Source organism: Ctenopharyngodon idella, chromosome 1 (genome assembly GCF_019924925.1).
Source record: "Ctenopharyngodon idella isolate HZGC_01 chromosome 1, HZGC01, whole genome shotgun sequence".
Classification (NCBI taxonomy): domain Eukaryota; kingdom Metazoa; phylum Chordata; class Actinopteri; order Cypriniformes; family Xenocyprididae; genus Ctenopharyngodon; species Ctenopharyngodon idella.
This window is the reverse complement of record NC_067220.1, coordinates 3,959,618-3,978,590: the sequence shown is the minus strand read 5'-3', so window position 1 is coordinate 3,978,590 and position 18,973 is coordinate 3,959,618. Positions and strand designations below refer to the sequence as shown.

The 18,973-nt window shown below is 44.4% G+C and overlaps 2 protein-coding genes and 1 pseudogene across 6 annotated transcripts; 2 read left to right on the top strand and 1 right to left on the bottom strand.

Moving 5' to 3' along the window:
* On the bottom strand, positions 1-6,392 carry parn (poly(A)-specific ribonuclease (deadenylation nuclease)). 4 transcript variants are annotated; one of them, XM_051904401.1, is made up of 26 exons: positions 6,259-6,392; positions 6,017-6,094; positions 5,857-5,936; positions 4,897-4,964; positions 4,724-4,805; positions 4,592-4,652; positions 4,355-4,517; positions 4,164-4,226; positions 4,006-4,044; positions 3,883-3,922; positions 3,716-3,796; positions 3,425-3,481; positions 3,157-3,234; positions 3,025-3,068; positions 2,900-2,942; positions 2,758-2,833; positions 2,515-2,625; positions 2,362-2,431; positions 2,200-2,255; positions 1,907-1,993; positions 1,729-1,803; positions 1,510-1,663; positions 1,327-1,433; positions 821-887; positions 632-747; positions 1-554 (listed from the first exon to the last, which is right to left on the bottom strand). In XM_051904401.1, the coding sequence occupies exons 1-26, from the start codon at positions 6,275-6,277 to the stop codon at positions 505-507; spliced, it is 1,965 nt and encodes a 654-aa protein (XP_051760361.1). In that variant the 5' UTR covers positions 6,278-6,392; the 3' UTR covers positions 1-504. The 4 variants fall into 4 exon arrangements, with proteins under 4 accessions (XP_051760361.1, XP_051760368.1, XP_051760344.1 ...); XM_051904408.1 differs by having other exon boundaries at positions 671-747; XM_051904384.1 differs by having other exon boundaries at positions 2,758-2,942.
* A 2-nt stretch (positions 6,393-6,394) lies between these two features.
* Positions 6,395-8,795, top strand: LOC127511408 (bifunctional apoptosis regulator-like; annotated as a pseudogene).
* Positions 8,796-11,496: 2,701 nt separating this feature from the next.
* txndc11 (thioredoxin domain containing 11) lies at positions 11,497-18,973 on the top strand. Of its 2 annotated transcripts, none has more exons than XM_051904306.1 (12): positions 11,497-11,802; positions 12,321-12,537; positions 12,723-12,820; positions 12,920-13,049; positions 14,747-14,837; positions 14,916-15,028; positions 15,108-15,305; positions 16,880-17,381; positions 17,461-17,603; positions 17,766-17,878; positions 18,002-18,082; positions 18,155-18,973. In XM_051904306.1, the coding sequence occupies exons 1-12, from the start codon at positions 11,678-11,680 to the stop codon at positions 18,636-18,638; spliced, it is 2,295 nt and encodes a 764-aa protein (XP_051760266.1). In that variant the 5' UTR covers positions 11,497-11,677; the 3' UTR covers positions 18,639-18,973. The 2 variants fall into 2 exon arrangements, with proteins under 2 accessions (XP_051760266.1, XP_051760257.1); XM_051904297.1 differs by having other exon boundaries at positions 11,500-11,802; positions 14,744-14,837.

Sequence of the window (18,973 nt, the reverse complement as noted above, 5' to 3'; positions counted from 1 at the left end):
TACTAAGAAAGACTCTTTAATTTCATCTCCCCTGGAAAAGGGAACAGTTGAACATTTCATACAAAAAAAAAAAAAAATACAAGGATTTGAACAGGACATTCGTGATGACATCATTAGACATTCTTTGACACGTCATTTCTTTTTTTTTTTTTTTCTTCCTCACTGGTAATCTGAAGGAACTAAAGACGAACAAACCCTTACGAGGAATAAATAAACCTGCAGGACACGTCGACAGTTAAAATGAGGGAACGTTCTGGGAAACCGCGGTAAAATACTCTCTCTCTCTCACACACACACACACACACACACACACACACAGGAAATGGCTCAGTAACTTCAGCACCTTTAAAACGCTCTGAACTTCGGCCACGTAAGGAGAGGTCACAGGAGGTCACAGGAAGTCACAGACGACACGCCGGGCGTCAGGAGTTAAGTGCAGTCTTCTGATTGGCTGTTGGAGACGCCTGGGCTGAGCGAGGGTCCCGATTGGCTGCTGAGCTCTCGCTACCAAACCCGAGGAACGTCAAAGAGCGTCGGCGGTGTTGTTTCAGAAGCTGCGTGAAAGAAAACAATCAAACGCTCGAGTTCAGCGGACGAGAGTAAACCTCTGTACGTCATTAAGAACGCTCACCGTCTGACTTCCTCTTCTTGTGTTTGCGGCTCCTTTTACCTTGACTCTGATTGGCCGAGGACTCCTCAGGCTCCGCCTCCTCCTGCACTGGGCTCGCAGAGGCTCCGCCCTCAGGCCTGAACAAACAGCAGCCGATCAGAGGATGGGTCATGACATCATCTGAGTGAGTTAAAGGGGCGGGGCACTTACTGCAGTCTGGGCCAATCACAGGACGCCTCAGAACCAGTGACATCAGCATATGTTTGTGAGCAGCTTCCTGTGACACCGGCAGAGAAAGTGGAATTGAACATCTCAGGTTAATGAAATAAACATGTTTGAAAGGCAATACTGTTAATAATCGAGAACACCACAACTAGAACGACTGTTCACGCAGCGGACGACAAAACTGCACTTACAATAAACAGAACGATATCATGCGCTGGTGTGGACGCTAATATCTGCATTATGGTTATCGTTGTTATTATAGTTGAAGTTATTGTTACAGTCCATTGTTGTGGATGTTAATCCAGTGATCATTGTTATAGTTATCGTTCTTTAATATCGACGATAATATAGATCATTGAGGATACAACTATAGTTATTGAAGTTTTTGTTCGTTGTTTTGGACGCTAATACAGTGATCGTTGTTATCGTTATAGTTCGTTATTGTTGACACTGTTAGTCATGCTGCAGGTGTGAATGAAGCAGACACTGACCGTCAGTCTTGATCTTCTTGACGCTGCTGTAGGTCGTCCAGCTGCTGTCAGCCTCATGATTCTGCTCCTCCAGAGATGGACTGATGCTCCTCTTGACCGCATGCAGCCTGGACACACACACACAGGGTCACATGACTGACCAACTGACCACGTTCGGTGTCTGGCAGAGACGCTCGGACTCACCGGCTGGTCACCATGGCAGCAGTGCTGTAGGAAGTGTCCGCCCAGCCGTCGGAGGCCCACTTCCTGCTGGAGCAGGTGTTCTTCTGCCTGGCCTGCAGGTACTCGGCGTAGGTCTGGATGCGGTAGCTCTCGGCGTAGCGGCTGGTGTTCATGGCTGCACACAGACAGACGTCAGGACATGACATCACACCGAAACATCAGTGGCTCGGAGTGTCTTACCTATCTGAACCTGCTCCGTCTGACTGAGAGACACGAACGCCGACGTGTCATCGATCCACGACACCTGGATGTTACCTGAGACACCACAAACCAAGATCAGCACACACACTGACCAGAGACACTCTGTGTGTGTGTGTGTGTGTGTGTGTGTGTGTGTGTGTGTGTGTGTGTGTGTTACCAAAGGCGCTGAAGAGCTGGTACAGGTCACTGGTCTTCCACTCTTTAGGGAACGTGACGTACAGGACGTGATCTCTCTTGGGCTGCACTGGAGAGACACATGATAGATGGACAGATAAATAGACAGAGACGGATATTGAGTGTATGTATATATGTATATATATATATATATATATATATATATATATATATATATATATATATATATATATATATATATATATATATATATATATATATATATATATATATATATATATATATATATATATATAATGAGTGTGTGGCTCTTACGGTCAGGTCCACTCATGTTCAGGTAGGGAATGTCAATCACCCTCATCAGGAATAATCTGAAACACACATGAACTCAAATCAGACCAAGATCAGATGTGTGCATGCATATATATGGTGTGTGTGAGAATGAGAAGGAGTGTGGGTGTGTGTGCTGCTGCTCACTTGTTGTAGAAGGGTTCGAGGAGTTTGGAGCGAGCAGAGATGTGACTTTTTGGAGGAGTGAGGAAAGACCCTGAGAAAAAGAGACCAACATGACAGTTCAGACTGAGCTCTGATTGGATGAGCTGATCTGAAGCGTCTCTCTCACACACTCACCCAGGTGGTTTGCCATGGAGATGAAGCACAGTCCAGTGATGAAGGCGTCGTAACCTGCTTCATGAAGCTGCTCTGTGGATGTGTCGTAACTCCGGAGGCCTTCAGGACACTCTGAACACAGGAAGAATATGTGACGCCTGCTGCTGGAGCGTGACGTGTGTGTGTGTGTGTGTGTGTGTGTGTGTGTGTGTGTGTGTGTGTGTGTGTGTGTGTGTGTGTGTGTGTGTGTGTGTGTGTGTGTACCAGTGGTGGGAGATTTGAAGGGTTTTTCTCTCAGCTGTTTGTGCAGTTCAGCCAGTGACGTGTTGCTGATGATCTCCTGCACACAAACACTCATTAAACACACACTTAAACAAAAACCAACACACACACACACGAAACATACCTTGAAGGGCTGCGTGGACGCCATCAGCTTGGTGTCCAACAGCCTGAAACAGACACAGAGCGTATACGTGAGAACGAACGAACACGCACGCACGCACGCACGCGGTAATCATGTGATCATTTTACCTGGGAAACACAGACATGGCCACCTCCTTAAAGTCATCCAGCTCCTGCAAACACACACACACACACACACAGCTCATGAGACTGTCATACATCACCCAATCCCACAATCCTCCAGCGCGTCGTCACGGTTACCTCAGGCAGCGTCACGCAGAACTGATGGATGGTGTGCATGACGTCCAGCAGCATGTTGTGACCCACCACCAGCTTCCCCTGCGTCACACACACGGGTTATGAACACATGATCGTTCTCTTCCATTAAAGATCAGAACGTTCTGAATAATAATGATGATGAGCCTCATTCACAAGATTCAATTACTGACAATTAAGATTTAATTACTGAACGAGAAATTCCTAAGAAAAACGTATTATACTAAGTATATTTCATGTGTGTGAGACTCACAGATTTGGAGATGGCTCTAACAACCCTAGAGAAACCCACAGCGTCGTTCAGCTCTTCCTGTAACAACAGATCACTGAAGTGAATGAGCTGATGATGTCATGAAGGTGTGAAGTCTGAGACCATGTCATGTGACAAATAGGGATGCACATACATTTTTTTTTTTTCAAAACCAATCCGATTCAGATACCCAAAACACTGAATATCGGCCTGATAATCTGTATGTGTGTGTGTGTGTGTGTGTGTGTGTGTGTGTGTGTGAGAGAGAGAGAGAGAATGTTTGTATACACACACCTGCTCTCTCTGCTGTTTCTGCTGCTCTCTCCTCCTCCTCTCCTCTTCATCCACCTTACTGATCTGGATGAAACGCTCCTTCTGAACACACACACACACACACACACACACACAGTATGAGAGTTTGTTTACTGATAAAATGTTTATTCATGCGTGTGCGTTTGTACCTTCTCTGTCTCCAGCGTCTCCACGTGAAGTTTTGGAAACCTGAAACACCAACAACACCAGATGAGTGGAGACACTGAGCAGATGATCACACACACACACACACACACACACACGGGACTTACTTTGAGTTGAGCGTCTGATAGATGAGCTTCCTCTGAAACCTGAGACACAGGATATTAACACTCATATTTAAATAACATCTCTATTACACACAAATTAACAAGACATTTCATTAGAATATATGGGTGTGTGTGTGGGTGTGTGTGCGCGCGAGTCTGACCCGGTGCAGGGCTCCAGATCCAGAGTCTGATCAGAGCTCTTCAGGAGAGTGTCCACCTTCTGCCTGAACACACACACATCATCATCATCATCATCAGCAGCTTGCATTTAGCAGATGCTTTTACAGTAGAGCCAAAACAACTGAAGTGCGGCGGTTAGACCAGTAAACAAGCTTGTGTGTGAGAGACTCACTCCACGGTCCTGATGAAGTCTCTCTGGTCCTCAGGCACGCTGCAGACGCCCGTTCCGGAGGGTGGCGTGTATGTGACCGGCCCCGCCCCGTTCATCTGACTCCGCCTCTCCTCATACTGCTCCCTCAGCTGAGACTCCTCCTCCCGCGTCAGGTACGGGATCCCTACGGCAACCACAGCTGTCAGTCACACTCGCAGCAGACAGAGCAATCACATGACAGGAAGTGAGCACACGTACCGCTGCGGAAGACCTTGTTGAAGTCGAAGCCCTGGCTGGCCAGGAAGTCAATGCTGGAGCTCTAGAGGAAGATGAGCCAGAGTCAGATTCATGTGTTCACGGATGACTAGCGGCGCAGGATGAGTCTCTCACCTGACAGATGAACTTGACGTCTGGAGACGTGCGGCTGAAGGGCTTGGGGAAGATGTAGAAGTTGAAGGCTCTAGTGATGTACCTGCAGGATGGAGACACAACAACAGGTTGAGATGGAACTCTGGGTAACGCTGTAGAGACACTGGCGTGACTGCGGTGCAGAGCTCGCTCACGTCGACTGGTTCTGGTCGTATCTGAAGGTGCAGATGCCGAACTGGAAGAGCAGGAAGTTCATGGAGTGCTGCGGGAAATATTAACATGACATGAAACCTCAAACTCACAGGGGTGAAAACAACATCAGTCTGATCATCACAGGCCCGGTTTACAGCTGGTGTTACGATGTGTTTTGATCGATCAGATCACAAGCGTACAACGCTAAATACAGGTGTAAATGGGGTCTAAAATGTTTTCCACCACTTCCAGAGGAAGTCAAAAACGCATCTTAACACCAGGTATAAACAGGGCCGAAGTGCATTACAGAGTTTAATGACCAACATACAATGTGTTACATCTCAGATTTGCTGAGTTTAAACTTCTGCATTATTTTCCATTATTCATTTTTAACCGCTCATTTTTGTTTTCATCATGTAGTCGCAATATATGTGCATATGTGGGAATGAACCGATCATCAATTCCTCTTTACTACTAGTTACAGAACCAAATGAACATGAATGAACATCAGAAGGAATGTTGTTTCACCCGCAGAAAGAATTCAATACACCATTTTACAAGTTCAAGTCCACCGCCGTTAATCTAACTCGCAAAATGGTGGATTCGGCGTTATGATTGGTCAGATCGCCTGTCAATCAAACTCCCATACATAAATACAATCAATAAAAGACACAAAAGGCATTTATAAAGGAAATAAATTGCACCAGTTGTGTCGAATATGGTGATTATATCCAAAGAAATCCCCAAAACGACTGGCAAGTCACAGTTAAACAGCACATGACTATCAATTAGTAACGTAGAAGGCGGGGCTTATTCCACCATATTGCGCGTCGCACTTTCTCCCATTCATAATACCGTCTGGGTGTATCTAAAGTCTCTGATCAGAAACACGAGTGAGAAACAAGTGTGTGTGTGTGTGTGTGTGTGTGTGTGTGTGTGTGTGTGTGTGTGTGTGTTCTTACCTTCCTCAGTTTGGTGTATCTCTCCTCCGGTGTGTCCAGTCCATTGGTCAGAGCGCTGACTGACGGCCCATCACTGATTCCTACAACAACACATACACAATCACACACATATACACAGTATTATCACACAAACACACAGTCGCGTTTATGAAGCACTGACCTGTGAACTCTCCGTCTATCGAGATGAAATCCGCCTCCTGCACCGCGTTACACACCTCTGGAAGAACCTCCTTAAAATCTGCACCATACAAGATTAATACACATCAACACACACAACTGAACACAATCACGCTCGCGAGCACGCGCAGCATGACATTAGCACGCGCGCTCGCGAGTGTATGTCTATCCGTGGATCTGCGTGTGGTTTTACAGTGACGTATTTCATTAATTTTATTGTCTTACTCTGTCTTGTGACCTCCATCCTCTAAAGCAGCGAAATACACAAACACACACACACTGGAAGCTTTAACCCCGGCCGCCGGAAACACTCACTCGCACTTCCTGTCCCTGTCTGTGCCTGCAGGAGGCGCTGTGAGGCCCACTGAGGCTGACGTGTTCAAATGTCTCTGTAATTATTTTCATATAGCCAAATAATTCAGACATGTATGATATAAATTAAAATCCGTTCCAGTGATTTCTGATAAATAATTAAATGAAAAATTACTGTCCAGTAATCAGAAACAACTGTGATTGGGTCATCCTGCTCAGCGCAGAGAAAAGTAACAACTGTCAACTTTTATTTACATTCAATTAAAAATACACAGGGATTGTTTTTAGTAGACTAATTATTATTTAGAACCACCTTACAAGTGCCTCACTGTCCCATGGTGATCCAGTCGAGCAGGAGTTTGATAAATCAAAATATTTTATAATCAAGTCAAAGAAGGTGCGCTTTTCTGCTTACATATGTAATTCCAGCGCGAGGCTCGTGTGAGGTAAGATTTAATTAGGTCAACATTTAATATATGACAACTGTTTTTCGACTGAAATGTTAAATGACCAACAGTAATACCTAGTGATGCAAACTACTTGCCTCTTTTTGTCAAAGTTTGCCGTTTTTAACTGAAAATAGCCTATCATTTCTGATTAATGTAATGTAGCCTAATTCGTAATTGATTTACGAGACAAGAAACATTAACCATCAACACTTTTCTGCATATTAACTGTACGGAGTGAATGTGTGCTTATTTAAAAACAAACAAACAACAACATTATTTAGAAATTGTTCATAATAAATTTCAGTTGTTTTAATATTTTTTTATTCTCTTTATTTTTTTTATTCCCTTAATTTTTTTTTTTTTAATTCATTTTAAATAAAGGGCCGTTATATTTGTGTTGATATGGTTTACATAGTAATAATAATAATAATAATAATAAATAATAATAATCATCACCGTATCACAGCATAATCATGATTTGAGCTGCCGGGTAGGATTTCGCGGGAAATGTCAGTTTTACGTCGTTCCGCTTTCCGAGGTTACGCGCAACATCCGTAAACAAAAAGAAGAAAAGTCCAGCGCGTTAGTGAAGGGAAAACAAGGCTTTTCAAAACTCAGTTGAATTAAAATGATTTGCCCTGTGTCACAATGTGAAGACTGTCCACCCTATCTGCCCTAAATAGTTTTGAAAATTACCAATGTCATAATAGGCTACTATTTAGGATGGATAGTATGCACGTTGGGGCAGGCGCGGTCTTTTGAAGCGAAATACTTGCGACTGTGTAAATACAACGAAAACTCAGTCTTAATATGCATAGACACCTTTTACAAACCAATTGCAGATTATTCATAGTAAAGCACATCAAAAGTGAAACTGTAATGTGTGTTTAGTTTGAGCTGAGGATGAAATGAAGGAACCCAGAAAATCCCTAATGTCTTTGTAATTAAAATAGCTTAATAAACACATTGAGTAATGTTTTAACTTAATGTTTAAAATATAAAATGTAGGGTAGGGTGATAGAAATAGCGTAATCTCAAAGTAAACGTAAAGTCCCTACAAGTAAACAAAATCATGTGTGTGTTTTGTAGTGGGCAGGTGAAGTGAAGCGGTTTCTCTTTCCCTGATCTGATTTGAGTGTTAAAAATGAATAAACGGAAAGAGCAGGCCATCTGTCCTCCTGTATTATCAGTGTGTGTGTTGACAGAGGCGGATGGACGTACGGATCAGTGAGTCCGAGGACCCGTCGGCGGGTCTGTCAGCATCCGAGTTCACCTGTCACTGCTGCTATGAGGTGCTGGTCGATCCCACCACGCTCACCTGTGGACACAGCTTCTGCCGCCACTGCCTGGCCACCTGGTGAGCGTCCACCATCCGCAGCGACTGCCCAGAATGTTAAGCGATATGGCAGGGCTTTCCCAAAGTCAACGTCCTCCTCCGGTGAGAGATCTGTTCACACGCCTCAGTGAAAACACATTATGTTCTCAGTCAGATGCACAATGACTGTGTGAGTCTCACACACACACACACACACACACTGATGGTGCATGATATGTGTGTGTAGATGGTGTTGTTAGTGTACTGTGCGTTCAGTGCCAACTCCAGTCACGAGATGCTGCTCAGTAAACCACTCAGCAGGTGGAGCGCTAGTGATGTCACGCTGTGGGTGGAGCAACTGGGTGTCTGGACCAATCAGCATAAAGAAACCTTCCACAGGGAGCAGATCAACGGCAGGTAACACACACACTCTAACATTTCTACGGTCATTTACATCTAGAGTGTCAGTCAGCAGCAGATCATCAGGGAGACTTTAAATGTGTGTGTGTGTGTGTGTGTGTGTCAGATCACTGTCTGCTCTCAGCGATGAAGATCTGTCTGCGGCTCCGTTCATGATCGAGAATCAGTCTCACAGACGGATCATCCTGGAGGAGCTGCACAAACTCAGAGAGCTCTGAGTCTCACTGAACCTCTGGCAGTACAAGGTGTTTGTGTGTGTGAGATAGTGTGTGTGTGTGTGTGTGTGTGTGTGAGAGAGAGATAGTGTGTATGTGTGTGTTTCTCTGCAAACAGTGGCATTAAATCAAGTAGGGCTCTAACTAACAATTTTTTTGGTAAATAAGTAATCAGTCGATTATTTTGATGTTTAATAACACACTCCTGACTGCAGAATGGCTCACTCTCTCCTCAGAGGACACGCCCCTTAATGCTGCTTGGCTTGCTCTTTCTCCTCCCACATTATCAGTGGACACGCCCCCAACTGCTGATTGGCTTGTTCTTTCTCCTCCCCTATCATGAGTGGACACGCCCCCAACTGCTGATTGGCTTGCTCTTTCTCCACCCACAATATCAGTGGACACGCCCCTTACTGCTGATTGGCTCACTTTCTCTCCTCCCCCATCATGAATGGACACACTGATTAGCTAAAAGTGTGTTTTGGTGCTCGGTCTGATTTCAACATCGATTTTCAAAAATCGCTCACTGCACCTTTAAACCTGCAGGGCATATACAGGTACATTCATTGTGAATTCACTATAGCACTATATGCTATAGTATGTTTTAAAAATTATTTTAATTCATCGTGAAGTTTTAGAAGACACTAATAATGCGGTTATGGATCCTCGTCTGTAGGAGGTGAATCCAGGGAAGACTCTGTTTCTGCTGATCGGTCTGAGGAGCTATCCGCGTCTGACGCTGCTCTACCTCTTCCTGTTTGATTATGACGACACCTTTCTGCCCTTCATTCACACCTGCTGCCCGGTGACGCGAGACGGTCCGGCGGACACGCCTCTGGTGCGTCACTGACTGAGTGTGTATGAAAGTGAGCCTCTCAGACCAGCCGTGACTCTTTCTCTGTGCCGCAGCAGGATTGGCCGGGCTGGCAGCAGTGGGCGGAGTTTCTGCTGATGTACTTCCTGTTGCCGCATCAGCTGCTGGCTGCGTTCGCTGAGCACTGGCTGAGCGTTCACTACTGGACGGCAGGCGTCGTCATCGTTCACGCCACGTTACTGACGGTGCTGGACGTCTCCTTCTACTGGACGCTGTGGATGAGAGAAGAGATGAGGTACGAGCACATATAAACACACATGACTCATTCTCCATGTTTATTATCAGACCCGTGTGATCACTGTGATTGCAGGACGCTCCCTAAGAAGCTTTGGCTTCATGTGTCAGAGGAGATGGTAGACTGGTTTCTGGTAGTGCTGCTGTGGCCGCTGGTTCCTCTGTTCATCATTAATATTGACTTCTACTGCGAGCTGTTTATCAAGCCCTTCTACGCCGCAGCACGGGTGAAACAAACACTCCTGCATACAGACGCACAGCAGAGGCCCTGAGAAAAAATAAAAAATAAATAGATTATAAAATGTGCTTCATGTGATAATTTATATTAACCTGTATTATTATTATTTTACTAAACTAGTTAAAGCATATGAATTATACAAATGTGTCATAAAAAATGTCTACAAATGTACAAAACTGATCCGAGATCAGGTAGAAACCATATAGACACTGGTTCATGGTTTCACAAAGATTAATGAGATTTCCAAAGGGCTGGCAACTCTCTGGCGTTCAGCGTCAGACTTTTCAGCAGTTTATTTGACACTGTTCTGTTGCCACATCATGAACTCACGCAGTGAAAAAAATCACGACACTGACAACAAGCTGACAGACAAGACAGCAGGTGACTTTTGATATGAAACACAGTCTCAGCTGTCAAATTATGCCAATTTTATTACAAAAATACGAACAAATACCGTTTTGGTGCTCTTTAATGTGTAGTGACAGATCGCTGTAGAACCGATCATCTCTTCTTCTTTACTACTAGTTACAGCACAAAATAAGCATGAACATCAGAAGGTATGTACAGCTTACTGAAATAAATCCTGACTCATGTAATCCTTCAATGAGTGTTTCAACTGGGGAAATATGTCAATAAAACAGCTTGAGAACATTGTCATGTAAAGCAATTCAATGAGCATGTTAGCTAAAAAAAAAAAAGAACTCGAAGAGGATAATTTTGTTAAATATATGCACTACATATTTATTATATTTTTACTCTCATATCATTAAAAAATATAACATTATTATAAAAACCACAGTATAGGCCTATTAATTGTATAAGAATGTGCGCTCATCCTACCCATAACACTCACCTGAGGGTAAATATACAATAATACATGATTATATACAGTAAATACATATCTTATAGAAAAAGATATACCATATATATAAACACAAAGCCATTTAATGTATGTCAGTTAACTAAAAAAAAAAAATCTTTAGAGAGGAGCATTTTGCTAAGTATATGCACTATATTACATATTTTTACTCTTATATTGTTGAAAAAGTAGTATATTATTATTATTATTATAAAAACTGTATTATATATTGTATAAGAATGAGTTGCTGTAATACCAGCTGACAGGTATTAACAAAATTAACATGTAGGCCCTATGTACCTGATATTCAGACAAATGGATCGATATTGAATCCAGATCAGAATCGAATCGCAAGCTTATGAATCGAATTTAATGATTCGCAAAGGTTGAGAAGCTCCACACTAGTTCACAGACTCGACAAACACTGAACGCCTGTGGTGTGTTTCGTTTTTAAATCAAGACGCTCACGTGTTCTCGTTCATCTGTTTATACATTTAAGATTTGGATTCACAATTAAATGAATTGAACTACAAATACACTGAAACGGCGCGTGTGTGTAGTTTAGAGACGCTCCCTCGCCGCGGCCCCGCCCCTCCGGGAAGGCGGAAGCGTGACGTGTGTTCGCGCGGTTGGTGCGGCGTGTGTTTTGCTCTGAGCCGCTCCGCTTCTGCTCGCTTTACTTCGCTTCGGTTCTCCCGGGATGAGCTGGTCGCTGTAGCGGGTCGGTGATGCTGCAGCGGGTTCGGGCGCAGCTCCGGCAGGTGGCGGATCAGATGGCGAGAAGACCCGAACTGTGCTGCGGTGCGATACTGCTCACCTGCGCGCTCATCCTGCCCATAACACTCACCTGCAGGTAAATATACAATAACACACGACATATACAGTAATATATATCATAAAGAATAATATATAACATGTATACTGTAATATAACATATATACTGCTCACCTGCAGCTAAATATACTATAATACACGACATATACAGTAATATGAACCAACAGAATGATATATAACATAGGTAAATGCACAATAATACATGACTTTTATTGCTAAAAGTTTGGAATAATTCAGATTTTTTAATGTTTCTGAAAGAGTCTCTTATGCTCACCAAGACTACATTTGTTTGATCAAAAATACAGTAAAAATTGTGGTATATTATTGCAAAGTAAAACAGCTGTTTTCTATGTGAATATATAGTAAAGTGTAATTTATTTCTGTGATCAAAGCTGAATTTTCAGCATCATTACTCCAGTCTTCAGTGTCACATGATCCTTCAGAAATCATTCTAATATGATGATTTGATGATCAAGAAACATTTATGATTATTATCAGTGTTGAAAACAGTTGTTTCTCTCTCTCTCTCTCTGTCAGTCGGGCGAAGAACGTTGTGGCGTTGGCCCGTCCTCCGGTGCGGTTCTTCCCTGCGGAGGTTCCGGTGGTGGATCTGTTCCTGGGTCAGATAGAGGAAGCGGATCGCCTGCGGGAGGAAGCTGACATCTCGCTGGTGTTCTATTACGCCCCCTGGTGCGCTCACTCCATCACTGCGCGACAGCATGTCCAGCAGGCGGCGCTGCGGCTGGCGGGACAGGTGAGACGGGTTCGGACCCGTTTAATCACCGCAGCAATACTCCCCGAACACTCCTTTAATTTATCACATGTACTTTTCTCACTTATGTCTTGCATTGCGTAACAGTCAGTAATGAAGAACAGAAGTCCTTTAAGAAAGAATGTGCTGCAGTTTCCTGTCTGTGATGATGCGTTTCCTGTGTGCAGGTGCAGTTTTTGGCCGTGAACTGTTGGTGGCATCAGGGCAAGTGCAGAAAGCAGAAGAGCTTCTTCCAGTATCCTGTCATTCATCTGTACTACTGGAGGTAACACACTCTTACAGTGACGGTACATGTGTTCGCCATCATAGACACACATAATAACTGTGTGTGTGTGTGTGTGTGTGTGTGTGTGTGTGTGTGGAGGTTCGGTCCGATCGAGTACAGAGGTCCGGTTCAGTCGGAGTATCTGGAGAGTTTCATTCAGAGGGTTTCTACTCCAATAATATACCTGCCCACCCGTAGAGCCCTGCACACCTTCATCACACAGCAGCAGGTACACACTCACATACACACACACACCTTCATCACACACCTTCATCACACACCAGCAGGTACACACACACACACACACACACACACACACCCCTTCATCACACACCAGCAGGTACACACTCACATACACACACACTCACACACCTTCATCACACACCAGCAGGTACACACTCACACACACACACACACACACACACACACATACACACACACCTTCATCACACACCAGCAGGTACGCACTCACATACACACACACTCACACACCTTCATCACGCACCAGCAGGTACACACTCACATACACACACACTCACACACACACACACACACACACCAGCAGGTACGCACTCACATACACACACACTCACACACCTTCATCACACACCAGCAGGTACACACACACACACACACACACACACACACACACACACCCCTTCATCACACACCAGCAGGTACACACACACACACACACACACACACACACATACACACACACCTTCATCACACACCAGCAGGTACGCACTCACATACACACACACTCACACACCTTCATCACACACCAGCAGGTACACACTCACACACACACACACACACACACACACACATACACACACACCTTCATCACACACCAGCAGGTACGCACTCACATACACACACACTCACACACCTTCATCACGCACCAGCAGGTACACACTCACATACACACACACTCACACACACACACACACACACACATACACACACACCTTCATCACACACCAGCAGGTACGCACTCACATACACACACACTCACACACCTTCATCACACACCAGCAGGTACACACACACACACACACACACACACACACACACACACCCCTTCATCACACACCAGCAGGTACACACACACACACACACACACACACACACACACATACACACACACCTTCATCACACACCAGCAGGTACGCACTCACATACACACACACTCACACACCTTCATCACGCACCAGCAGGTACACACTCACATACACACACACACACTCACACACACACACACACACACACACACACTCAGAAACACAAAAACAAACACAACTGATTATTATCATCATTGTATTGATTGGTTCTCAATTTTAACATGCATTATGAACACAAAGAGCATACAAAAATAACTAAATCTATCTCCTCTTATATAGTTATTTATTACATAATATTGTATATTTTTAAAGAATTTTATTTTTTAAATACTAGTGATAATAATAGTAATATTAAAATATGAAAAACATGAATTAAACTGGTTATAATAATGATAATAACAATATTGAAGTTCTTCTATCTAAAGATTGCATAACACTGCTAATAATAATAATCTTAAAGGACATGAATTAAACTATGAGCGGGACTTTTATTTTGAAAGCTCTGAGAACTCCAGCATCAGAACAATCATTCTCTGTCTTCATGAGTTTACTGTGTCTGTTTAATAAATTATTAGACAGAGCTTTAGGTGAAGAAAGCAAAAGGTAAAATTAATGATAGAAAAAAAATAGCCATAAAAAGGCAAACTCTATAATACTTTCTCATCTACTGTCTTTGAATATCTAATAAACATTTAATTTCACAAACCTTGCAAACTTTGGCGAATCCAGGAGTAAGATCTTCTGAAGTGTGTGTGTGTGTGTGTGTGTGTGTGTGTGTGTGTGTGTGTGTGTGCTCCAGCAGGGTGTGGTGGGATATTTCCAGTTTAACTCGTCTCCTCAGCCTGCCGCTTACATCACCTTCCTGTTGTCCGCTCTGCACGCGCTCAGACGAGGTACTGCCACTATCTTCCCTCACACATCACTAATGCGGAAACTATGAGATCTGATACGCTGCCTTCTGATTGGTGCAGATCATCAGGGGGCGGTGCGGTTCGCTGTGGTGACCAATCAGGCGGTGGCAGAGGGCGTTTCACTCAGGGAAGCTGAAAGTGTGTATTTACACCGGCGTTTGAACAGCTCGCTGGTGAGTTAATGATCTCACACACACACACACACTCATTCTGATACACTCTTACAGTGAGATTCTGTGTTTGTGAACGCAGGTTTTCCCGCGAGCTCAGAGGAACTTCACTGTACAGGCCGTCTGTGATTGGGTGTTTGAGAACAGAGAGAGCGTCATTCACTGGATTCAGCCAACAGGAGCGAAGAGTTACTCACTGGAGGCGGAGCTACAGAGAGGCCCCGCCCTCCTGACCTTCCTCCCACACAATCCCCTCACAGCCAGTCAGCTGCTCAACCAGGTACCGTCAGCAAATATTATAACATCATCAAATGTTTTCCAGGTATGTTTCATTTGTTTTATAATTATTATAAAATAATCGTATGACTTTTAAGGATTTTTTTTTTTTAAGTTCTGGATATGATGGATACTAGGGCTGGGCGATATGTAAAAAATATTTTATCGATAACCAGCTTAAAAAATAACGCGATATCCGATAATATTGTCTACCCGAGCCCCGCCTCTGCCACGCCCCAGTCGGAGACGACATGCTGACACACACACTTTATCTGATGATAGCCTGTGATTCAGTAAGCCTAATTTAATTGAAGGTTAAAGGTTTTTATTTTTTTAGTTTGTGCTTTAATATAAAACATTAGCTTTGTTATGTTAGTGTTGTTCATTATTTCCACACAGCTCTTATCAAGTGTTTGAAATGAATTTCAATGTGTCTTGCCTATTTTTTCATAAGGTCCGACGTTTCTCTTTTATTTTCTCCCAATAATCATTGCATAAATAATACAATAACTTCACACAGCTAATATAACTCTCAAAATGGATCTTTACAAAGTGTTCGTGATGCAGCATATCAGATCACGTACGTATTTTGTGGATGTTTACATTCGATTCTGAATGAGTTCGATAATGCTGCGTGGCTAACGGGGCTAAAGCTTCACTGTTGGAGAGATTTATAAAGAATGAAGATGCGTTTATGAATTATACAGAATGAAAGCATTTTCAGGTTACAGAAACACATCGCTCCGCTTCAGAAGGCCTTTATTAACCCCCCGGAGCCGTGTGGAGTACGTTTATGATGGATGGATGCATTTTTTCTGTCTTTAGAATTTGGGCCACCATCCACTCCCATTATAAACCATGGATTAGCCTGGATATTATTTAATATAACTCCGATTGTATTCGTCTGAAAGAAGAATGTCATATACACCAAGGATGGCTTGAGGGTGAGTAAATCATGGGATAACTATCCCTTTAATGCCCTGTTAAGCTTTTATATAGTATTTAAAGCACCTTTCGTTGAAGGTTACTTTATCATTGGCTCTTAGTGACCTTCATACTTGTCTATTCATCTCTTGTATGCTGTTTACTTTGGATTACTCGAGAGTAACTCTCAGAACTAATCCAGTGTTTGTGTCTAAAGTGAAGCGAGTCAGCTCTCACCTGTAAACAGGGATCTTCTGGCTTTCCAACCGCCGCCTTTTTCCTCATCAGAAGAGCGGCTTCATTGTTTGTGCCCTGTCCATGCATTGCGTCACATGTGAACTTAACCGTGATAGAGACGATAGTCCAACATCTCTACTGGTTGACAGATTTATACAGGTATATCGCCCACCCCTAGTTCCCTCGTTGGGAACTACTGATCTAGATGTTTCTGAATGCGTCTGATTGGGGTCTGATGAAGCTATAGAATTAAACCTAAAGACGACTAAAACAAACTTCAACACAGCTCTACTGCTGCCTCACAAGCACTGGTTTGTCCTTCGTAAAGTGCACTTGCAGTGTTTGTCGTTGTTCTAGCAGATGTTTGGCAATGAAGTGTTTGAGGATCACATGACTGGTGTCTTCTGTCTGTGTCAGGTGACTGATGTGGCGTTGCGTTATCACTCCTGCTGCAGCTCTGAGGATGGAGCGTCTGCCGTCCCGCGCTGCTGTCAGTCACTGCTGGTGTCCGGATGGACGTCTGCCGACTCCAGCGGTAAAGCGGGCGTCTGTGAGCTGTGTGTCAACCGCTCCGCTCCCGTCTCTCACTGCTGGGCTCTGGGTCTGTATTTGGGGCACGTTGAGTTCTCCAGCACCTCCTGCAGGAGCGTCCAGAGCTCCTACAGTCCGTTCGGCCAGTTCAGCGTCTGCTGCAGGAGCGTCCCGAGGCCCCGCCGCTGCCCTCTGCTGCTGGACTCCATCACTGGCCTGCAGTGCCGCACCAACAAGACTCTGCACTTCTACCTGCTGGACGCGGAGCTCAACTGGCCGCTGGCGCAAAGACTCGGGGCGTCCGGCAACCACAGCGGCCTGCCCTTCATCACCATCATCAACCTCAGGGATGAGACGCACTACGTGCTCAAGCACACCGACTCACTGGGTACAAACACTGAACACACTCACACACACACGTCACACTGCACCAGTAATAACTGCTGTTCTCTCTCTGTGTCGAGCAGAAGATTTCATCCAGAACTTCAGCATCTCCTACAGTCCTTTACACAGACATCTTGTGGGACACAAACAACATCAGCACACTCAATCCCTCATACAGGAAGTGACCTCAGACAGCTTCCTGGACACTGTCATGGACTCTCAGAGGGTGAGATCAGCTCTTCTTTTTAATTCTTTTATTTAACGTAAAGAGAGTACAAGGGATATATAGCACACAATCAGCCTAATACAGCAAAGTGAATGAATTATTTACAGTAAAGGTCCGTCCACACCACAGACAATAACTGTGATCTTCTCTGTGTCTCATCAGGACGTGCTGCTGTTGTATTATTCAGCCTGGTGTGGCTTCTGCTCGCTCCTCAATCACGTGTTTCTTCAACTGGCCCGTCTGTTCCAGGGAAACAGCGCCCTCACGGTGGCCAGGTGTGGAACTGCACCTGCAAACACTTCACATTAACTTCACATGACCATATGTTCAGCACTTACAGTTAATAATAATGTGTGTTTATTACTGTGAGTTAGTATTTGTGTTCTTGTTGTTTTCAGAGTGAATGTCGGCCGTAATGATCTGCCCTGGGAGTTTATGGTGGATCATCTGCCCTCCGTACTGTTCTTCCCCCGACACAGGTATGTAAAACTCTCTTCCATACAGTGAAAATATTCTCGCACACTTCTCTAAATCGTGACTGTCTCCCTCAGGAAGCAGATGAGTGTCAAGTTTCCAGAAAACACGCCCATGACGGTTCCCAACCTGCTGCGGTTCGTTCTGCAGCACTCTAGCCACGCCCCCTGGGAGGAGTCAGGTGATGGGGTGGAGTCAGTGTCCCTGCTGGGGGCGGAGCTTCATAGCCTGCAGCGTGAAGTGTTTTCTCTGCATCGAGCTCGAGAGCGTCTCACACAGCAGCTGGCCGTCCTGTGGAGGGAGAACCGCCGCCTCACGCTGCACACGCACACGCTGGAGACCCAGAATGCCGAGCTGCAGGCGCAGAGCGGGCGGCTGGAGACGCTGTACAGGGAGAAACGGCGTCAGCTGGCCGACAGCGTTCACAGGCTGCAGGAGCTCGCCGACGCGTCTGAAGAACTGCTGAAGGAGAACTCTCTCCTCAAAGTGCTGCTGAGCGCTCTGAGAGACAGAGACAGACAGGAAGCAGACAGACAGGAAGGGAAGTGTGAGGCTTCCTGATGATGGACCGAGATCATGGCAGAATCTCACAAAACCTCTCAAGAACACGTCCAGCTCATAGTTCATGTTCTGGTGATTAATAATGATTGTCATTACAGACATGAGCGATCAATGAAGATGTTCCTCTGATTCTCAGCAGCACAGCTGGACTTTATGAGGGTTTGAAACAATTACAGTGAAACGCTGTAACTTAAATGAAGTATTTCTGTTGGTTTGGTTGAAATGATCTATTTTTTGATAATCACTAAAGTATGGATTCTGGTTCAGTATTCAGTGAATTCTTGATTTTTCTCAGATTTTAAGGGTTAAATTAAAGTTTATGGTGGTAAATGTGA